The 15,645-nt window shown below is 54.0% G+C and overlaps 2 protein-coding genes across 8 annotated transcripts; both read left to right on the top strand.

Moving 5' to 3' along the window:
* Positions 1-52: 52 nt before the first annotated feature.
* MPZL3 (myelin protein zero like 3) lies at positions 53-7,481 on the top strand. Its single transcript, XM_065040202.1, has 6 exons — positions 53-227; positions 1,420-1,586; positions 2,533-2,743; positions 3,383-3,548; positions 4,339-4,402; positions 6,262-7,481. The coding sequence occupies exons 1-6, from the start codon at positions 68-70 to the stop codon at positions 6,286-6,288; spliced, it is 795 nt and encodes a 264-aa protein (XP_064896274.1). The 5' UTR covers positions 53-67; the 3' UTR covers positions 6,289-7,481.
* Positions 7,482-8,724: 1,243 nt separating this feature from the next.
* On the top strand, positions 8,725-14,912 carry LOC106146133 (junctional adhesion molecule-like). Of its 7 annotated transcripts, XM_065040195.1 has the most exons (8): positions 8,725-8,891; positions 10,914-10,962; positions 12,229-12,392; positions 12,722-12,947; positions 13,100-13,229; positions 13,597-13,669; positions 14,068-14,163; positions 14,350-14,912. In XM_065040195.1, exons 2-8 carry the CDS (start codon positions 10,920-10,922, stop codon positions 14,509-14,511), a joined length of 894 nt encoding a protein of 297 aa, XP_064896267.1. In that variant the 5' UTR covers positions 8,725-8,891; positions 10,914-10,919; the 3' UTR covers positions 14,512-14,912. The 7 variants fall into 7 exon arrangements, with proteins under 7 accessions (XP_064896267.1, XP_064896268.1, XP_064896266.1 ...); XM_065040196.1 differs by lacking the exon at positions 8,725-8,891 and having other exon boundaries at positions 10,537-10,962; XM_065040191.1 differs by lacking the exons at positions 8,725-8,891; positions 10,914-10,962 and having other exon boundaries at positions 11,915-12,392; positions 14,350-14,545; positions 14,789-14,912.
* Positions 14,913-15,645: the final 733 nt, after the last annotated feature.

Here is a 15,645-nt window from a genome sequence, read left to right as displayed (position 1 = left end):
GCAGCGGCCACCGCCGGGCCGGGCCCTGCGCTGCGCGGCCGCCGCAGCCGCCTGCCGCCTCGTCGCCATGGCGACGCGGGGCGGCCATGTTGGGGCGGCCCCGCCCTCACCTGCGCTGCCCGCAGGTGAGCCGCCATGTTGCGGCTCTGAGCGGAGCGGGATGCGGTGCGGGGCGGCAGCGGCCGCCGGCCGCCTCCTCCTGCCGCGGGCCGTCTTGCTGCTGCTCGGTAAGGGGAGCGCTCCGCCTGCGGGATTCCCGCCGCAGCGGCGGGGTGGCCCAGAACCGGACCGCCGGTGCGCGGGGTGCGGTCCACCCGGTTGGCGGCTGCGGGGCGGTGGCCGGCGGGCTCGGAGCGCCAGGGAAGGGCCATTCCGGAGCGGGGTGGTGGCGCCGGCCGGCCAGCGAGCGCTCCGGGCCGTGGCTTCGCTGTGCGGTCCCTGCGGGGAGCGGGCGGGGGAGCGGCGGGGGCTGCGGGGAGCGCAGCCCTTCAGCAGGGCCGGGCAGGCGGCGGCCTCCCCTTCCCTTCCCTTCCCTTCCCTTCCCTTCCCTTCCCTTCCCTTCCCTTCCCTTCCCTTCCCTTCCGCCCGCTGCCCGCACTCAGACACCGCTGCCCTTGTCCCGGCGCCGAGCGTTTGCCGCGGTCAGCCGGCTGCACTCCGGGTTCCCGCACTTTCCACTCACAGCAGAGGGAACGCGTTGTTAAAATCCCTATTTTTTTTTAATATGGGTAGCTGGGGAATAAGTGTGCGACGCCAGGAACCTTAACGGGAACTGGCAGATCTGTGCCTGCTCCCTCTGAGCCTGCACAGCAAGGGGAGCCGGCTGCCACCCCTGGAGCAGAACTCCCCGCGGGTATCCCCAGAGTAACCCCTGGTCAGCCGGGAGCAGGAGCTGTGCAACAGGGAGGGCTGCAATGAGCCAGGAGCTGAGCGCGGGGCAAGCCGAGCCACCCGGGCTGCATCGCTGCCGCCCAACGCGGCACAGGTCGTGCGCACTGAGAACAAGCCGTTTTCACACCCTGTTGCTGCACGGTGACTCCTGACCTGGTGCCTGTGCTGTATGGCTCTGGTGTGAGACGCAGAGAGCCAGAGCTGCCTGGCACTAAGCTGAAGTTGGCACTTTGCAACTCATAAGAGAGCCAGCTGATTCGGTTTCTCAGCTCTTTATCTCCAAATCTAAATATATGTAGGCTCGTTTTTTGGATAAACACTTTAATTGGGACTAGTTTTAATCCCACAGAGAATAAGTGAGGGAAGTTGTCTGGTTTTCTTTACATTTCAGTGTGGAGGAGGCAGTCGCTACTGTGCTTCAGTCTTTGGACCGTGGTGGAGCTGCACATACATCAATACTTTTGGGACATCATCACTCCGGTGACTGTCTGATAACAAGAATCTAATAGTTCTCTTTTGTTCCATCAGGTGTCTGCAATGCCCTTTGCCTGGAAATTAAAGCCAATTCTAAAGTGCAAGCTTTCATTGGTGAGCAAGTGTCGCTGAAATGCTCATTCAGATCCAGTTCTCCCATCAGTGAGAGCCTGACAGTGGACTGGACATACCAGCCCCTCACGGGTGGTCAGATGGAGACGGTGAGTGGAAGACAAAGTCTTTTCTAGTGAAAACTGATGAGATTTTCCCTGTTTGCTTTGCTGTGCTCCTTCTGGGTTTGGGACTCTCATTGTTGCCCTCTTTCCCTTGTCAAGTTGCGTCAGTGTTTTTTGAGCAAAAAATATTCTATGTAATGCATAATATGAGTAATGATGAAGTGGGTAAACTGTGGGTTTTGACACAAGTGCTGCATTGTGCGCTGTAGCTATGCTTAGGACGGCTGTAAAGCATTGATGGGTAGCTCTCCTGAAGGCAGCTGTACCCTACGTACAGTACGCTGCTGATGTATCTTGGGGTGGCAAGACAGTCTGAAGCCAGTGCAGATAACAGCCTCCAAGGTTTGTGGGGTGCCACTTGCTGTTTTGTTGGCAGCATTTTGAAATATAAGAGTAAATATGTAAGTCTGAGAGCCCACTGAAAAGCATTCGAGGTGGAAACAGAAAATGCACATCTTTCCAGGTTATCAGTGACTTTTGCTGCTGGAAGAGTTTGAACTGTTAGGAGCATCCCTGTACCTGGAACAAAAAGGCGCTGCTTGTGTGAAATGGGGTCTGCTAGATGGCTGCTCGTAGAGCAGCAAGAGCAAAAGTGCAAGAAGCGAAAGCTGAAGAACTGTAATGTTCTGTCTTGCACAAGATGAGAATCCTACTCTGGTTCTCAGCTGAAGATCTGCAGAAGGCAGCAGGCTGGTCAGAGCGGTGGTGGCATCTCAGAGCTGAGGCTGGTAGGTAAAAGCGCCGGAGATCTAATGAAACGGGTCTGACTCAGAATTATCAAATAGGAACCTGAAAAAGTCTCCTCTACAACAAGTATTCTTCCTGCCTTCTTACTGTGTATTCCTTTATGTTTACAATGCAAAGAGCAGTTTAATTTGCATTCTTAGCTGAGTGTTTTATTGGTTCAGTTATTGGTTTTGCCTCCTTTCAGATTTTTCATTATCAGTCTGTTCCATACCCAACAACAGTGGGAAAGTTCAAAGGCAGGATATCCTGGCTTGGGAACGTGGCCAAGGGCGATGCTTCCATTGCCATCCAAAGCCCAGCAGTAAGTGACAATGGGACGTTCATCTGCAGCGTGAAGAATCCTCCAGACGTGTACCACAACATTCCTCAGACGATGCTGATAGTTACAGAGAGGGGTAAGTCTCCGTTTCAACAGCAATCCTCATCTGTGTGGTACCGCTGTGTCACGGGCTTGGCGGGGTCTTAGCAGTCTGAACATCACACGTGAAATGGGTTCACGGCAGTTCCACGTTAGAATTACAGCAAGTTCTCAGCCTTTCTTTCTGAGCTAAATATGTTGAGAACCGTTGCATTTATTGGGGACAGGAGAAGCTGTGGCCGTAACAGAAATCAAAAGTGTGCATTTGTTCAGGAGGTCCTGTCTCCATATATTGCAGCAGTAGAACAAGCTGAATGCTTAGGAAATAATGGTCTAAAAACAACTTCCATATCACAAGCACTGGTTCTCCGTGATACTCGATTTTCTCATCTGCCATGCCTGTCAGGCCTGCCCCAATTTGCAGCTTAGACGTGCTGATAGAACTGTGTCGTGACCTGCCTGCCTTTGTAGTTTTCTGCATGTAAAGCACCCTCCAGCGCTGGGTACGTGACGGGAGTCCTACAGATTCAGAGACAAGCTGTTTCAAATCTGCCAGCTCTGTGCTTTGTCTGAAAAGGCGAGCAACCTGTGTCCTGGCTGAACATTTGCCACAGAGACTTCAGAGAGCCGTGTTTTACTGCTGGTACAGCTGGGCTGCTCTTTGTCTTTCCTGCAGGCCTTTCCTTCCAGCTGACTTCAGCGGCGCTGCTGTCCATTTTAGTGTTTCTCCCTTCCGTCATTGTGGTCGTCCTGCTCTTGGTAAGGATGGGAAGGAAATTTGGAGTGCTAAAGGAGAAAAAAAAGCCTGGCTGCAAGAAATCCTCCATTGAAGTGTCTGATGAGTAAGTTCTGACTGGAACCTAAAGCCTGTATTTCTGCTTCGGCCTGTCGAGACAGGTCAGAGGACAGTCTCTGCGCTGGCCTTCGTTATACACCTCCCAGCACCTGCAGCTTGGTCACGAAATCTGCTTCTCCAGAAGGGAAGAGTCATTTAGGCAGTGGTCAGAAAGCTTTGGAAAATCCCCACGTTGGAGCATAAACTGAGTGCTCTACATCCCCTTTTTCTGTCATTTGCGTGAGGCCAGGGAACTGAAGCAGTTTTGAGGGTTAGATAGTCTTTCACTTCTGTATTCGGGCTTATTTCGGCCCAAATCAGCAAGATATTTTGCTTATGTGGGCTTTATGTGTTACATTTTGGTATGAGGTATCCATAACAACAACACAAACTGATTAATGCCAACTGCTCCCTCTGTGGCATCCTGAGCATCCTGAGCATCCAGCCAGGTACTGGATGAGCCTTGGAGACCGAATTCCCTTTGGAACTGGAGAGGATTCTGTTCTGGAAAGGTGCAGTAGTGAGAACAAAAAGGTAGCGCTGCTGCTGCTTGAGCTGCACCTGGTCTTGCAATGAATTCAGTACTACAAGTTCTTGCAGAATGGGTTTTTAATAGTGTTCCAATTAGCATTGTAATATTTGCCAGCCAAAGAGCAACTCTTGGATTTTTCATAGCACGAGTGAAATGATGAAAAACTGCCTAGTGAGTGTGGTAGAACTAGAATTCACGGTCCATAGGAGGTATCGGCATCTGTGTTGGGGGAAAAGCCCAACCTAACCCTGTGCTTTTTGTGCAGGCCTGAGCAGGCAGAGCCAGACAGCTGCTTGGGGAAGCTCAAAAACTGGTGTCTCAACTGTGTGGTAAGTGAAAGCTCGTGTTTTCAGGAGTGGTTTTGCCAACTTTCGTGCTCAGAGGAGGCGCTAAGAGCGGCAAGTGCTGCCCGTCCGAACACCTGGATGTCAGAAGTGTCCCAAATGACTTATGCTCCTCGGTGTTGTTGACATGTGGGCTCTAGGCGGTGAGGACTGCTGGTCGTTCTGCATTGCTGGTGGGGGAAGCTGTCTTGAGCTCTGCCAAACTGACCTTTCATTCCACTGAAATGAAAGCTGACATTTCAGGATGCAAAATCAGAATTGTGAGTGCTAGCTCCTGTGCCCTGTAGTTCCTTACAGGGCTCTGCAAAACCGGTTTGGGGCTCGACAGTGCCGCAGTGGGGAATGGAGGCAGCGATAGCTCAGTCCACTGTGTTTCTTGCAAAGGTGGCAGCGTGCAGCCTCGCCTCTTGTTTGGAGATCTTCCTACTTACACTGTTCATCACAACATACCTGCTAAACTCCTGTTGTTTGTTTGTTTCTGGCGTTTTGTTTGGTTTGTTTTGCTAAGTGGTGGCTGCCTTCTAATTCCGCCTGTCCCTTGCTGCCCTATCAGCAAGCTTCTGTTAAGTAGCTGAAGCTGCTGAATGTTTTTGCCACCTGCTCTACTCGTTTTGTACAATGTGCCCCTGAGTCCTGTGTGCTGGCATTAGCAACCACAGCCGTGAGCGCGGCACATTCCAGAGTGAGCTCACTAACGTGCCTAATTTGAGCGTGTTTCCACTTTTCCCAATGTCCTGCAGAGCCAGCTGACCCCAGACACACCTTTATGTCTGTTGTACCTGAAAGTATGTTAAGAAGGATGTAAATATGTGTTGCTTGATTCACTATTCTAATGCCGGTGATTTAAAGTGTACTAAATGCATGAGCTGCCAGACAGGCTTCTACGCATTATTAGATACAGCATGAAAAACGAGCAGCTCTGCAGGGCGCAGATGGAACGTTTGCAGTTGTATAAGGCGCAGCAGTTACGGTGCAGGAGGAGCAGGAGCAGAGTTGGGGGTGCAGGGGAGAGGCGCCAGGGGGTGGACAGGCTGTTGTCGCAGGTGGTGTGCAGGGGCACCAGCGCTGCCGGCCGGTGGGCGAGCACTGGCACACGTGTAGATTTAAACAATGGAAAAATGTCGTCTTGTCCTTTGAGAGAAGGCAAACCTGAATGCTGTAATCCTGTTGAAATATTTAGCTTACAGGGGCTCTGAATATCCCATCTCACTCACTTTAATGGTTCTACGTTTTTGAGGTTTCTGTAATGTACTTTTCTGTGCTTAAGATGTTATCAAATAATTAAAATTGCAACGCCAGTGAATGTCTGTTTGGGCTGAAAATGGCTGGAAAGTTAGTGAGATCCCCCATATAGAGCTGTGGTGTTTGAGTGTCGTTCAAGCTGAGGGCTGCAGAGCTGGCCTGCGGGGACCTTATCAGATGATCGCTGTGGTTCAAGCAACGGGCAGCAGTGATCTGAGTCTGTGGCTTGTTGTAGCTGAAATACAACAACTTGTGCTGCTCTGGGCGTTCTCTGTAGAGACTGGTGCTGATATTGAGGAAGATGGCTGTCTGCGCTTTGGGGTTCGTCTGTCTTGAGCTATAGCTGCTTCTTCCCTTAAAACACACTTCACTTGGTGGTTATACAGTGGCAATGCACGTGTCTATCTGTGATAAGTCTAACGGATTTAGCTGCAAGTGCTTATACAACTACAAGCCCTATGGCTTGTTCAAGCACCGCAGCATTTTGGAAAGGATTTAAGCTCTGGTCAGAATCCTGGCGCACTCCAGATGTTGTTGAACTCCTAACCTGGTTCATGTCTTCATACATAGTCTCAATGTCTCTCTCCGTACTCCCTGTTTAGGACACGGACGAGGAAGACCCCTACTGATGAAAGACTGACGCTATGGATGGAACGAACAAAACTACAGCACTGAAAATCATGGCTAGATAGGTATGAAGGCTGATGAGTGACCAATGCAGACTGAAGGACCCGCTCTAATCTTGGTACATCGGAAGAATAATGTTGATGGGATAACTCTCCTTTATTCAAGCACAAACTAATGATGTTTTGAAGTTCTTACCCTCACTTTTCCAGTGCCTACAGACACCTCAGTGCCTACAGACACCTCAGTGCCTACAGACACCTCAGTGCCTACAGACACCTCAGTGCCTACAGACACCTCAGTGCCTACAGACACCTCAGTGCCTACAGCCCTTCAACCTGTTTCCTGCCAGCAGTCCGACAATCCATATTTCTTAGCTTACTTGCAAGTTTGTTCCCATCACCTGTTCTCCGTACCCCTGAACTGGAGTTGCCTGGAGCTCAGGGTACTCCGGAGTGATCGCCACTGGACATTGACAACGTTTTTTCTCTTTTTTTTTTTTTTTGGAACATATCTGCTAAGGACTTAGACCAGTTTGTTCGCATTGGTATGTGGCGTCCCTTGTGTTGGAGCAAAGAGAATCTGCTCCTTGTTAATGATTTCTTGCTTTAATCTGCCACTTAATTACAGGATCACCATTTTGTTCCTCCTGTTCTCTGATTCTGTTTTTAAGCCACCAACCGCACAGTAGTGCTGCCTTGCATTGTTGGGTTTTATCTTTCCCTTTTTTGTTAGTGTTTGTCCAACAGCTGCATTACTAGGTACATCTACTTCTATTTGTCGAAGTGAAGCACAATCCATATAACACTAATTTCTTTAAATCAGAAATGCAAATGGGGACTCTATCTGGGGAAACATAACCCCATCTACCTCAACCAGTGACTCAAGCAGTGTCCGAAGGAATGCTCCGTGTTTGGAAGAACAGTCGTGTTCCTCCTCTCGTCTTCTAGGTACCGTTGTAGGGAAACAGCTAAACGTGCATCTTGGCTGCCTGCTAAGAAAGAGGGCTTTCTCTTTTACCAACCTTGTCCGATAAGGGATGGCAGAGAGCAATGGAGTTCATGTTTGCTCGATACCTAAACAGCTGCTGTTTTCTGCTCCTCTCTGTGTGTGGCGTTGCTCACATAGTTTGCTTTTACACGTGTGTTAGAAGTTTACTGTTGACTCTGTGCCATTACCAATAAACTGCTTTGTTTCATTCTGGGCTGTGGATTTCTTTATTTGGCTAAATATAGCTGAGCTCATAAAACCACCATGCTGAGTTGTTGCTTGGCTATAGAAACTGTCATACGATGATGGGTATAGGTGTTTAGGGAACAGATTTAGCTCCAGAGGGACAGGTACCGAGGCCCCCGTTAGCAGCTCTGCGAGCGCTGCCCGTTACGAGCGTGGTGAAGTTCCTGACCGCAGGGCAGGTTCGCTGTACGTGTGTCTCCAGATAATGAAATACTTTCTTTTCTCCTGTCTACATTAAAGTAATATTTGAAGAGTTTGTGCTTCCTCACGACACAATGTCTCTATCAACCAAAAACCGTCCTGAGAAAGGATGTTGGTGGGATACTCAGCCTAGAGGAAGTGGCTTTGTCGGTCCACGTTCAGCAATAATGCATCATACAAGTTCTTTGTGGAAATGAATAACTTCTCTGCAAAATGTTTGCCTTCAGCTGCAAGTCCTCTGCAAACAGCTGGCGGGAGCCTGGTCAAATCTCTCGCTGGTGCAAAGCTAAATTGCCACCTTGAACTAACAGCATCCTGGATTGCGAATGGTGTTGAGTATGTGTAGCACTGAACTTTCTCTTCCTTTACCAGCTGCACGGGAGTCACTGTGTGTACCGTTAAACCCGCTGATGCTGGGCTGGGGAGCCGTGACAGCTGCGGTGTCCAGAGGAAAGGGGAAGAGTGAAAATACACTTTCAAAGTGACCGGGGACGGAGAGGGGTGCCAGCTGTACGTGGTGCGTATTGTGTGTGTGTTGGAAAGGGAGCAGGTGACGAAGCGTGTTGACAGTGGCCCTTCAGCCCAGCAGGTGCCCGCTGCCCCGCGGCCCCTGGTGCAGCAGCAGGAGGGCTCAGCAGAGCCACCCGGTGCCACCCGCTGCTGCCGCACCAGGACAAAGGCCGGTCTGCTGGAGGGTGGGTTCTTTAACCACCTCTGATCCCCAAAAACCAACCGGGATGGAGCAGAGCCTGCAAAAGGGAATCTCGCTGTTCCTGACTTCTCAGATGACGACGGGTCGGATCAGTCCGCTGTGATGGAAGGGCTGGGACTGAGCCACGCGTACCTGTGACGTGTCTGCTCCTTACCAAGCTGCGTACCCACCATCTGCTCTCGTGCACAGGCATCACTAGTTGTTCTCACCTCTGTAACGCTCCCTCTACATTCTGATTTGTCAGTACCTCAATCTAGCTCTGAACTTCCTCTGCAAGCTCAAAGTGACCACCAAACCAAACCTGAAAGGAGAGACTCGAAACCAAAGAGCGGTAAGTAAGACAAGTCTCGCACGTACAACCTCGAGACAATTTAGCAACTGATTCTTTCAGATACTTCGAATTAGTCACTGAAGAACCCTTCATGCAATAGACAGGCTGACTGCCCCGAGCCACACTAGGTGAGTCATTTTTGCTGTATTTACTTTTTATTGTTTTCTTTTTTCTCCTGAAAAGAGAACTAAGGAAACATAGAAGTGCTGAGGATTCACATAGTGAGTGCAAAAGCAGGAAAATGTGAAGGGAGTATGGTGTCTATGTATTTTTTTTGCCCATCTGCTTAGTAAAGGCAATTATCCTGCAGAAGGATTTGGGTAAGTCAGCACTGCAGTATATCTGAGGTGAGTGGGCGCTGTCTTCAGCTGCTGCACACACTGCACCCGCTTGCTGGCGCGTGTCGCAGAGGGAGACCCTGCAAAATGCGTTCCTGGCCAGGACCAGAATTAGTTCTGAGGTAGAAGGTTTAAGTCCGGGAAGGATTTGATGGCAAATAAGGAGCGCAGATATCGCCACACACAGTCTGCTGTGTGCTGAGGCCTTTTTTAAGCTGGCTCCTATTTTGGGTCCTGCGTGGGGGTGTTCCTGGGAGGAGGGTGTAGCTCTGCTTGAGTCCTGCGGCTCTTGGCAGTATAGCTGGGAAGTGGATGCGCCAGCGGGCTGCACCGAGACGCTGCACCAGCTGAGAGCTTGGGAGCTGAGCATGAGCTCAGCTGTGTTTGCAGGTCGCGTGTGCACAATTGGGGTTGTACAGCAAACTGTGTCAGAGCTGCAGACGGTGTAGTCAAACCACGCAGCTCCATCCTCCACCTCCAACACACCCAGCCCACAAATGGGTCATGGCTTTTGAAAGGCAGATTGGAGACAATTCCAGAAGGCTCGCTGCCACTTCTCCGCTGGTGCGTCCCCTCTTGCTGCCTTTTGCCCCGGTGTTCTTGTCACCATCGGTTCTGCGTGGAGCGCCAAGGGTGTAGGTGCCGCCCCAGGAGACCTGGCACCCCAGGAGCACACATCTGTCACTGTGGCTCCACGGCACCGAAGGGCACCGTGGATCTCAGAGCGGCAGGAATAACAGCAGATGTTCACCTTATGTATTTACTCCTTTCATGGCTGTTTCTTGGGGAGGAATATCTGGGACCTCTTCCCCTTCCTAAGCCTTGCTGAAGCTGGTCTAGGGATCCTCTGACTTGCACAATGGAGGAAAAATGAGAGAAGCTAGCACGATTTCAGAGATGATTTGGCTCTTGTTGTCTTTCTATTTCCGCAGCAAAATGCATATATTGGGAAAGATGTGTTGGTAATGGCAGCCTCAAATTCAACTGTAACGTGCAGGTTGTCCAAGTGGGAGGGCTTTTCTCCATGGCTTTTTGCTCTTAACTATGTTAATCACTTTTGAATGGGGAAAGCTTTGACTCACGGAGCAGAGACACAAGCAAGCAGGGCACTGACGTCTGTCTGTCTTCCCGTGACCCACACGAGAGCGCTGGCTGGCAAAGCCCTGCTGCCCACAGCCCTTCCTGGGCCGCGGGGTCTGTCTGCGTGTGCGGGGAGACGCCGACTGTATTCCGAGACACGTGCAGCAGGTTGAACGGAACGCAGTGACCGATTGTGGCACCGCCTGAACAGACCCCGAAGGCTTCCAGCAGAAATTCTCGCTGTGTGTCGCACCCTGCAGCAAGGGGGTTATTTCTAGAGTAAAAGGGTTTTTAGGTGTTCTTGGCTGTTTTTCAGTTTTTAGGACCCAACATCTCTGAGTATGTAGTAGAAAAAAGTCCCGTTGCTTTATGAGCAGAGTTAGGATCTATGAACGTCTTGGTTCACATGCTAGAGAGTTGCCCCCAAACCACCAGAAAGATTCATCACTTAGGGGGAAATGCGAAGGTGTTTCAGGCTGAGCCCTCCCCCGGCTCGCTCTTCCTTTCCAGTGCTCAGGGCAGCCTCAAACCAGAGACGTATCTGACAGCTGTGCTTGGCAGAGTTTGGGCTCCCAGCTGGGACAGTGGCTACCTTGAGAGCAGAGCTCGTGTCCCTCGCTGAAGAACTGAAAGAAGTCTGTTTTGGACCTTGGGGTTTGGTTGAGTTGCAAGTTGGTGGCGTCCTGCCCCAAGGAAAACTGATGCACGTATCACCTCTGCTGTTCTTTTCAGAATAGGATGAAGGTGTTGCTGAGCCTGACTCTGGTGCTGACATGGCAGGGTAAGCTGTAAGTCATTCTGGTGGTTTCCTTTACCTTGTCTGCTTTCCCCTCTGCCTTTGCCGAAAGACCCATCGGTTCCTCCGTTCCTGAGTGGGAACCCCGTGGGGTTTTGCGGGCGCACGGGGCTGGCAGCAGTATGGGGGCTCCTGGGTACCAGTAGCTCCTCTGCTCTCCGGGTGCTGTGTATTCCCTTTCTGCAGAGCTTCAAATTGCGATGGCACCCCTGGATGGGTCCTGTCCTTATTCTGCCAGGCTCCAAGGCTTTGAAAGGAGCAGAACTGCTTTGCTAAGTCTAAGTACAGGGAGAGGTTTCCAAGGTATTGATTTTGGCTCTGCTCGAGGCAACTGGCTCCCTTGGTCTTCTCCGCTGGCAAATATTTGTCATTTTTAGCTCTGTGGCTGGTCAGGAGCTAAAGAAACCTGTTTGGGAAGCTGTAGCACTTTGCATTTATTATTTACAGAGCATCAGATGAATAGTTGGTGCTTTGCCAGGGCCCAGCCCTCAGTGGCTCGTGCACAGGCTGAGCAGAGAGGCCGAGACACCAGCAGAAGTTACCTGGCCGAGCAGCCCCCCGCCGCATCGGCTCACTCGGCTCTTGGCAAACCAGCCGGAGCCTGAGCCAACGCTCTCGCGAGGTTCCTCTTGGCGAGCTCCAGGGGCATTTTCTGCCCTGCTTGTTTCCCTTTCCTGCCGCACGTTTTGCCGCTCGCCGTGTCGGCAGCTGCTTCACGCTGGTTATGTCAGCTCTGCGCTCTTTGATGTTCCTCCGTTCTGTTGTTCTTTTTCTTCCCCACTGTCCGGCCTCTCTAGAGCCCCTGAGCAGTAGTATGTGGCCAGACAAGTCCAAGCCCAGGTCAGGAGCCCGTGAGCAAGTGGTAAGGAAGCCAAATGGGCAGGTTGTGAAACAGGAACTCCAGCTCATGTGAAGTGGTTGAATGGCCCCTGGCCTGGTGCAGATGAGAGCGGCACCGGTTCTCCCAGCCGGTGACTCAGAGGAACAACCCTGCAGGAGACGCAGAGGGCTGGGGTTGCGCTTCCCCTCTTCTGCGCGGCTTGCTCAGCGAGCACAGCACCCTGGTCTGGCGGCTGGGAGGATGTGCTGCCCCGTATCCCAGGCTCGCCAAAAGCAGGGCTCAGGGACAGGCTCTGGACTGGTCAGTGCCGCTAGCCCCAGGCTTTCCTGGAGAGGAGGAATCGATGGGGACAGACCGGCTGCATCTGGCCGTCCTCCCTGGACTCATCCTGCTGTCCTTGTCCCCGGCAGAGCGATGCAGCGGATCGGCCGGCTGGGTGTTCACGGAGCCTCAGCTTCGAGCCAGAGCTGGGGACTCTGTTCTGCTGCAGTGCCTCTTCCTAGAGCCAGCGGCCAAGGGCTGGACGATGGACAAAGTGGACTGGCTGCGCATGGCAGGACCTGGCATGCAGAAGGTGGGTTGGGACGGGGGGTGGGCGGTGGGGCAGGTGAGGCAGCCGGCTGCTCGCGGGGGGCTGTGGGGAAGCCCATCCTGGAAGGTTCCCCTGTGTGGTGGCACCTCCACCGCTCCCCGTGTCCCCACAATGCAGGGGAGCTGCGGCACCGGGTGCTGTGTCCTGGGGCTCTCCAGGAGAGCACAGGAGCGAGCTGGGCTCCCGTGTGCAACCAGCACCCCACGGGGAGAGGGAGAGCGTGGGTCTGAGGGCTCTGGAGCAGGGAACGCACACAGGGCGATGCCCTTCCGCTGGGCTCCTTTCACCTGTTCCTGTCTGTGCCCCGGCAGGAGGAGATGGTGTTTTATTACTACAGCAACCGTAGCATCCCTGTGGGCCGTTTCCGAGACCGGGCGCAGTGGCAAGGGGACACCTCCCGCTGGGACGGCTCTATCCAGCTGCGGGACGTGCAGGTGAAGGACAGTGGCACGTACGTGTGTGAGATCCGGCTGCTCAAGCACAGCAGCATCTTCAAGAACCGCACGGTGCTGCACGTCAGCCCCGCGGGACAGAGAGGTAAGTGCCCTGTGACTGCTCCCCTGTCCTGTCGTCCTGTTCGGCCCCACACAGAGGGACTGAAGAGCTTCTGGAGGCTCTTGGGCTTTCCACCGCGGTCCTCCTGCAGCAGGTCCCTGTGGGTGCCATCCCCTGCCTTGGTGTCTCCCCAGCAGGACGAGGAGCAGCAGGTGCCCAGGACTCTGCGGCCCCGCGACACCCTGTGCTGTGGCCCGTGACCGTGGGCTGTGCCTGCGTGGCCGTCGTGCTGGCTTTCCTGGCCGGACTCAGCATGAGGAAGAGGTACGACGCCAGCTGTGGGTGTATGGAGCTGAGCAAAGCATCTCCTTGCAGCCTTCCTGTGCTCTTCTCCCTGGCCAAGCACCAGCTGGACTTGGCCCAAGCAGGGCTGGAGCTGCAGGAAACAGAGGGTTTCTCACTCCGGGGAATGTGGGGTGCAGGCTCCTGCTGCCCTCTAGTGTCACACTGCCCTGGCCGGTACCCCCTTTTTGCTCCCAAACCTCCTGGGCTCCAGGCATGCCAGCAGCAGGGACGGCCTGGCCAAGGATCATACAAATGGATCCCGGTGTCCCAGGAGAGGGTGTGCAGGGACAGGAGGAGCAGGTGATGCTTCTAGCCAGAGATGACGCTGCTGTTGCCTTCCCTCAAGGTCTGCAGCCAACACCACCCTGGAGAGGACCGAAAATGGAGTCAGCAAGAACAAAGCAGAGGTGAGAGCTGAGGTGAGTGGAGGGTTCGTGTGCCTGCCCTGGGACACGGCCACGACCCGCGGGAGCCAAAGAGGAGGCACTGATGGAGCGAGTCATCCCGCAGCCGAATGCCTGGGAGCCAAGAGGCTTGGCAGGGGAAGTTGAGGTCCTGGGCACAGCCATCATTCAGGATGGCTGCTGTCTCGTCACTGCCTCAGGCTGTGTCCTTGCGACACAGAGGGATCACTGATGTGTATGTGCACAGGGCTGGGGACACAGCAGGAGGGGGTCCTGCACTGGCTGATCACAGGGTGCTGTTTGCTGGGAAGCCATGGCCATGGCTCTTGGGTTTAGTCCTATGGCCGGGGTAAGGCAGCCCTCGCGTATCTGTGGACTGCTCAGTTCCAAGCATCCTCATCTCCCCCTTGTAGGAAGCGCTTTACTCCTCAATCCCTGGAGCTGAGGTACCCAAGGCTGAACAGGATGCAAGGAAGAAGCAGAAAGCCGAGGAGACCTACATAACCATGGTAAGGAGGGGAGCAGTCACCCCCAGCTGCAGCAGGCGTGGGCAGTGCCTTCCTGCAGCTGTGGGGCTGGTGTGACCTCCCACACCACTCCCCACGTCAGACGGCAGCATCCCTTGACTCCTGCCCTCTCCAAATGGGCCCCGACACCTGCGGCGAGACTCACTCCCCACCTTTTCCTCCTTGCAGCATCCCTCTTCCTTCCGGGAGAATGGCGTCTACGTGGAGCTGGCCAAGAGGGCCATCCCAGCAGAATGGACGGGAGAGGACAGACAGGGTGATGGACAAAGCGAGGAACCCTACAGCACACCAGCAGCAGCGCTTCCCTGGGCTCCAGAGGGTCAGAAATAGCCGTGCTGGGGGCTGCAAGCCCCTTATCCAGCAGGTGTGTGCAAGACTTCTTTGTTCCTTTGGGCAGGCCGGCGTGGTGCTGCTGCCAGCCCTTCCTCTGAGAAGCGGTGCCACCTCACGGTGTGCTCCCTGCCAGAGCCACCGCTGGGACACGTCCCACCCCGTTGTCTGCCGGGGGGACCAGGGGAGATATGTCTTAGGCTCTTGTCTCGTGGCCTCCGGAGGGGGCACGGAGGGCACAGCCTCCATGCTCTAGCTTTGATCCTGCTCCGTGCAGCCGCAGGTCCCCAGACATCAGTCTCCAAGGAGGACCTGGCAGGGGGAGGAAGGAGGAGATGCAGCTGGAGCTGTGCAGATGTGCCAATGGTATCTTGTGAATTCAATAAAACTCAGGGATTCTATCCTGGTCCTGGCTTCCTTCTACCTCCTGCCTAAGCGTGTGGTGTCCAATTGTGCCAAAACCTGCCTGGGAGCCCCTGCACCCACGTGCAGCCTCGCACGTGGCACCCGCCCCACCGGCTGCTGTCCCTCTGCAGCAGGAGCAGACGAGCCTGCGTGGTTGTATGGAGCCCCGCAAGCTGTCCTGGTGCTGCTGGGGCTGGAGGGGAGCAGGGCAGACCCCGGGGCAGTGAGGTGCCCAAGCGTGGGTGCTCACACGTGTTTCCCACCCACCAGCTGCTCCCCGTGGGTGAGCACCTCTGTGTGCACCCCACACCTGGGACCCGCTGTGCTGGCCGGGGGGAGTCCAGCAACCCCTCCCGGGCCTCCGGGGCAACGTCTCGGCGCGTGCTGGCTCTTCTCCTGCCCTAAATATAGATGTTTGACACCTCCAGGTGCGGAGCTGGGGACCACCTCCCACCGCTCCTCCGCTCCTCGGCAGACTGCAGCGCAGCCCGCTCCGGCTGCACTGCTTCGTTTCACGTTGACACCCTACTCTCTTTTCCTGAATGAAGCCAAGGAATGGGATTACAGGTGGAAGCGGCAACTGAAGCTGGTTTTGGGGTGTTGGGGGATTACATGTGGCGTTTGGTGCCTTTGCAGGGTCGTGGGAGCTGTTCAAGCAGAGCAGAGTGGGCTTTAGCTGCCCAGCAGGGTTGGGGAACGGTGCTGTGTGTGCAGTGAGTGAGTTTGCTG

Source organism: Columba livia, chromosome 24, assembly GCF_036013475.1.
Source record: "Columba livia isolate bColLiv1 breed racing homer chromosome 24, bColLiv1.pat.W.v2, whole genome shotgun sequence".
NCBI lineage: Eukaryota > Metazoa > Chordata > Aves > Columbiformes > Columbidae > Columba > Columba livia.
The sequence above is the reverse complement of the archived record's forward strand: the minus strand, read 5'-3'. Positions and strand labels throughout refer to the sequence as shown.

What these genes read in the sequence shown, in the direction of transcription:
- MPZL3 (XM_065040202.1), top strand. Translation starts at nt 68, where the DNA reads ATGGCGACGCGGGGCGGCCATGTTGGGGCGGCCCCGCCCTCACCTGCG. An exon ending in CGGGTGGTCAGATGGAGACG is followed by an intron (nt 1,587 to 2,532) that starts GTGAGTGGAAGA and finishes GCCTCCTTTCAG; the next exon opens with ATTTTTCATTATCAGTCTGT. An exon ending in ACTGGTGTCTCAACTGTGTG is followed by an intron (nt 4,403 to 6,261) that starts GTAAGTGAAAGC and finishes CTCCCTGTTTAG; the next exon opens with GACACGGACGAGGAAGACCC.
- LOC106146133 (XM_065040191.1), top strand. Translation starts at nt 12,162, where the DNA reads ATGGGGACAGACCGGCTGCATCTGGCCGTCCTCCCTGGACTCATCCTG. An exon ending in CAGCCCCGCGGGACAGAGAG is followed by an intron (nt 12,948 to 13,099) that starts GTAAGTGCCCTG and finishes GTGTCTCCCCAG; the next exon opens with CAGGACGAGGAGCAGCAGGT. An exon ending in AAGCAGAGGTGAGAGCTGAG is followed by an intron (nt 13,670 to 14,067) that starts GTGAGTGGAGGG and finishes TCCCCCTTGTAG; the next exon opens with GAAGCGCTTTACTCCTCAAT.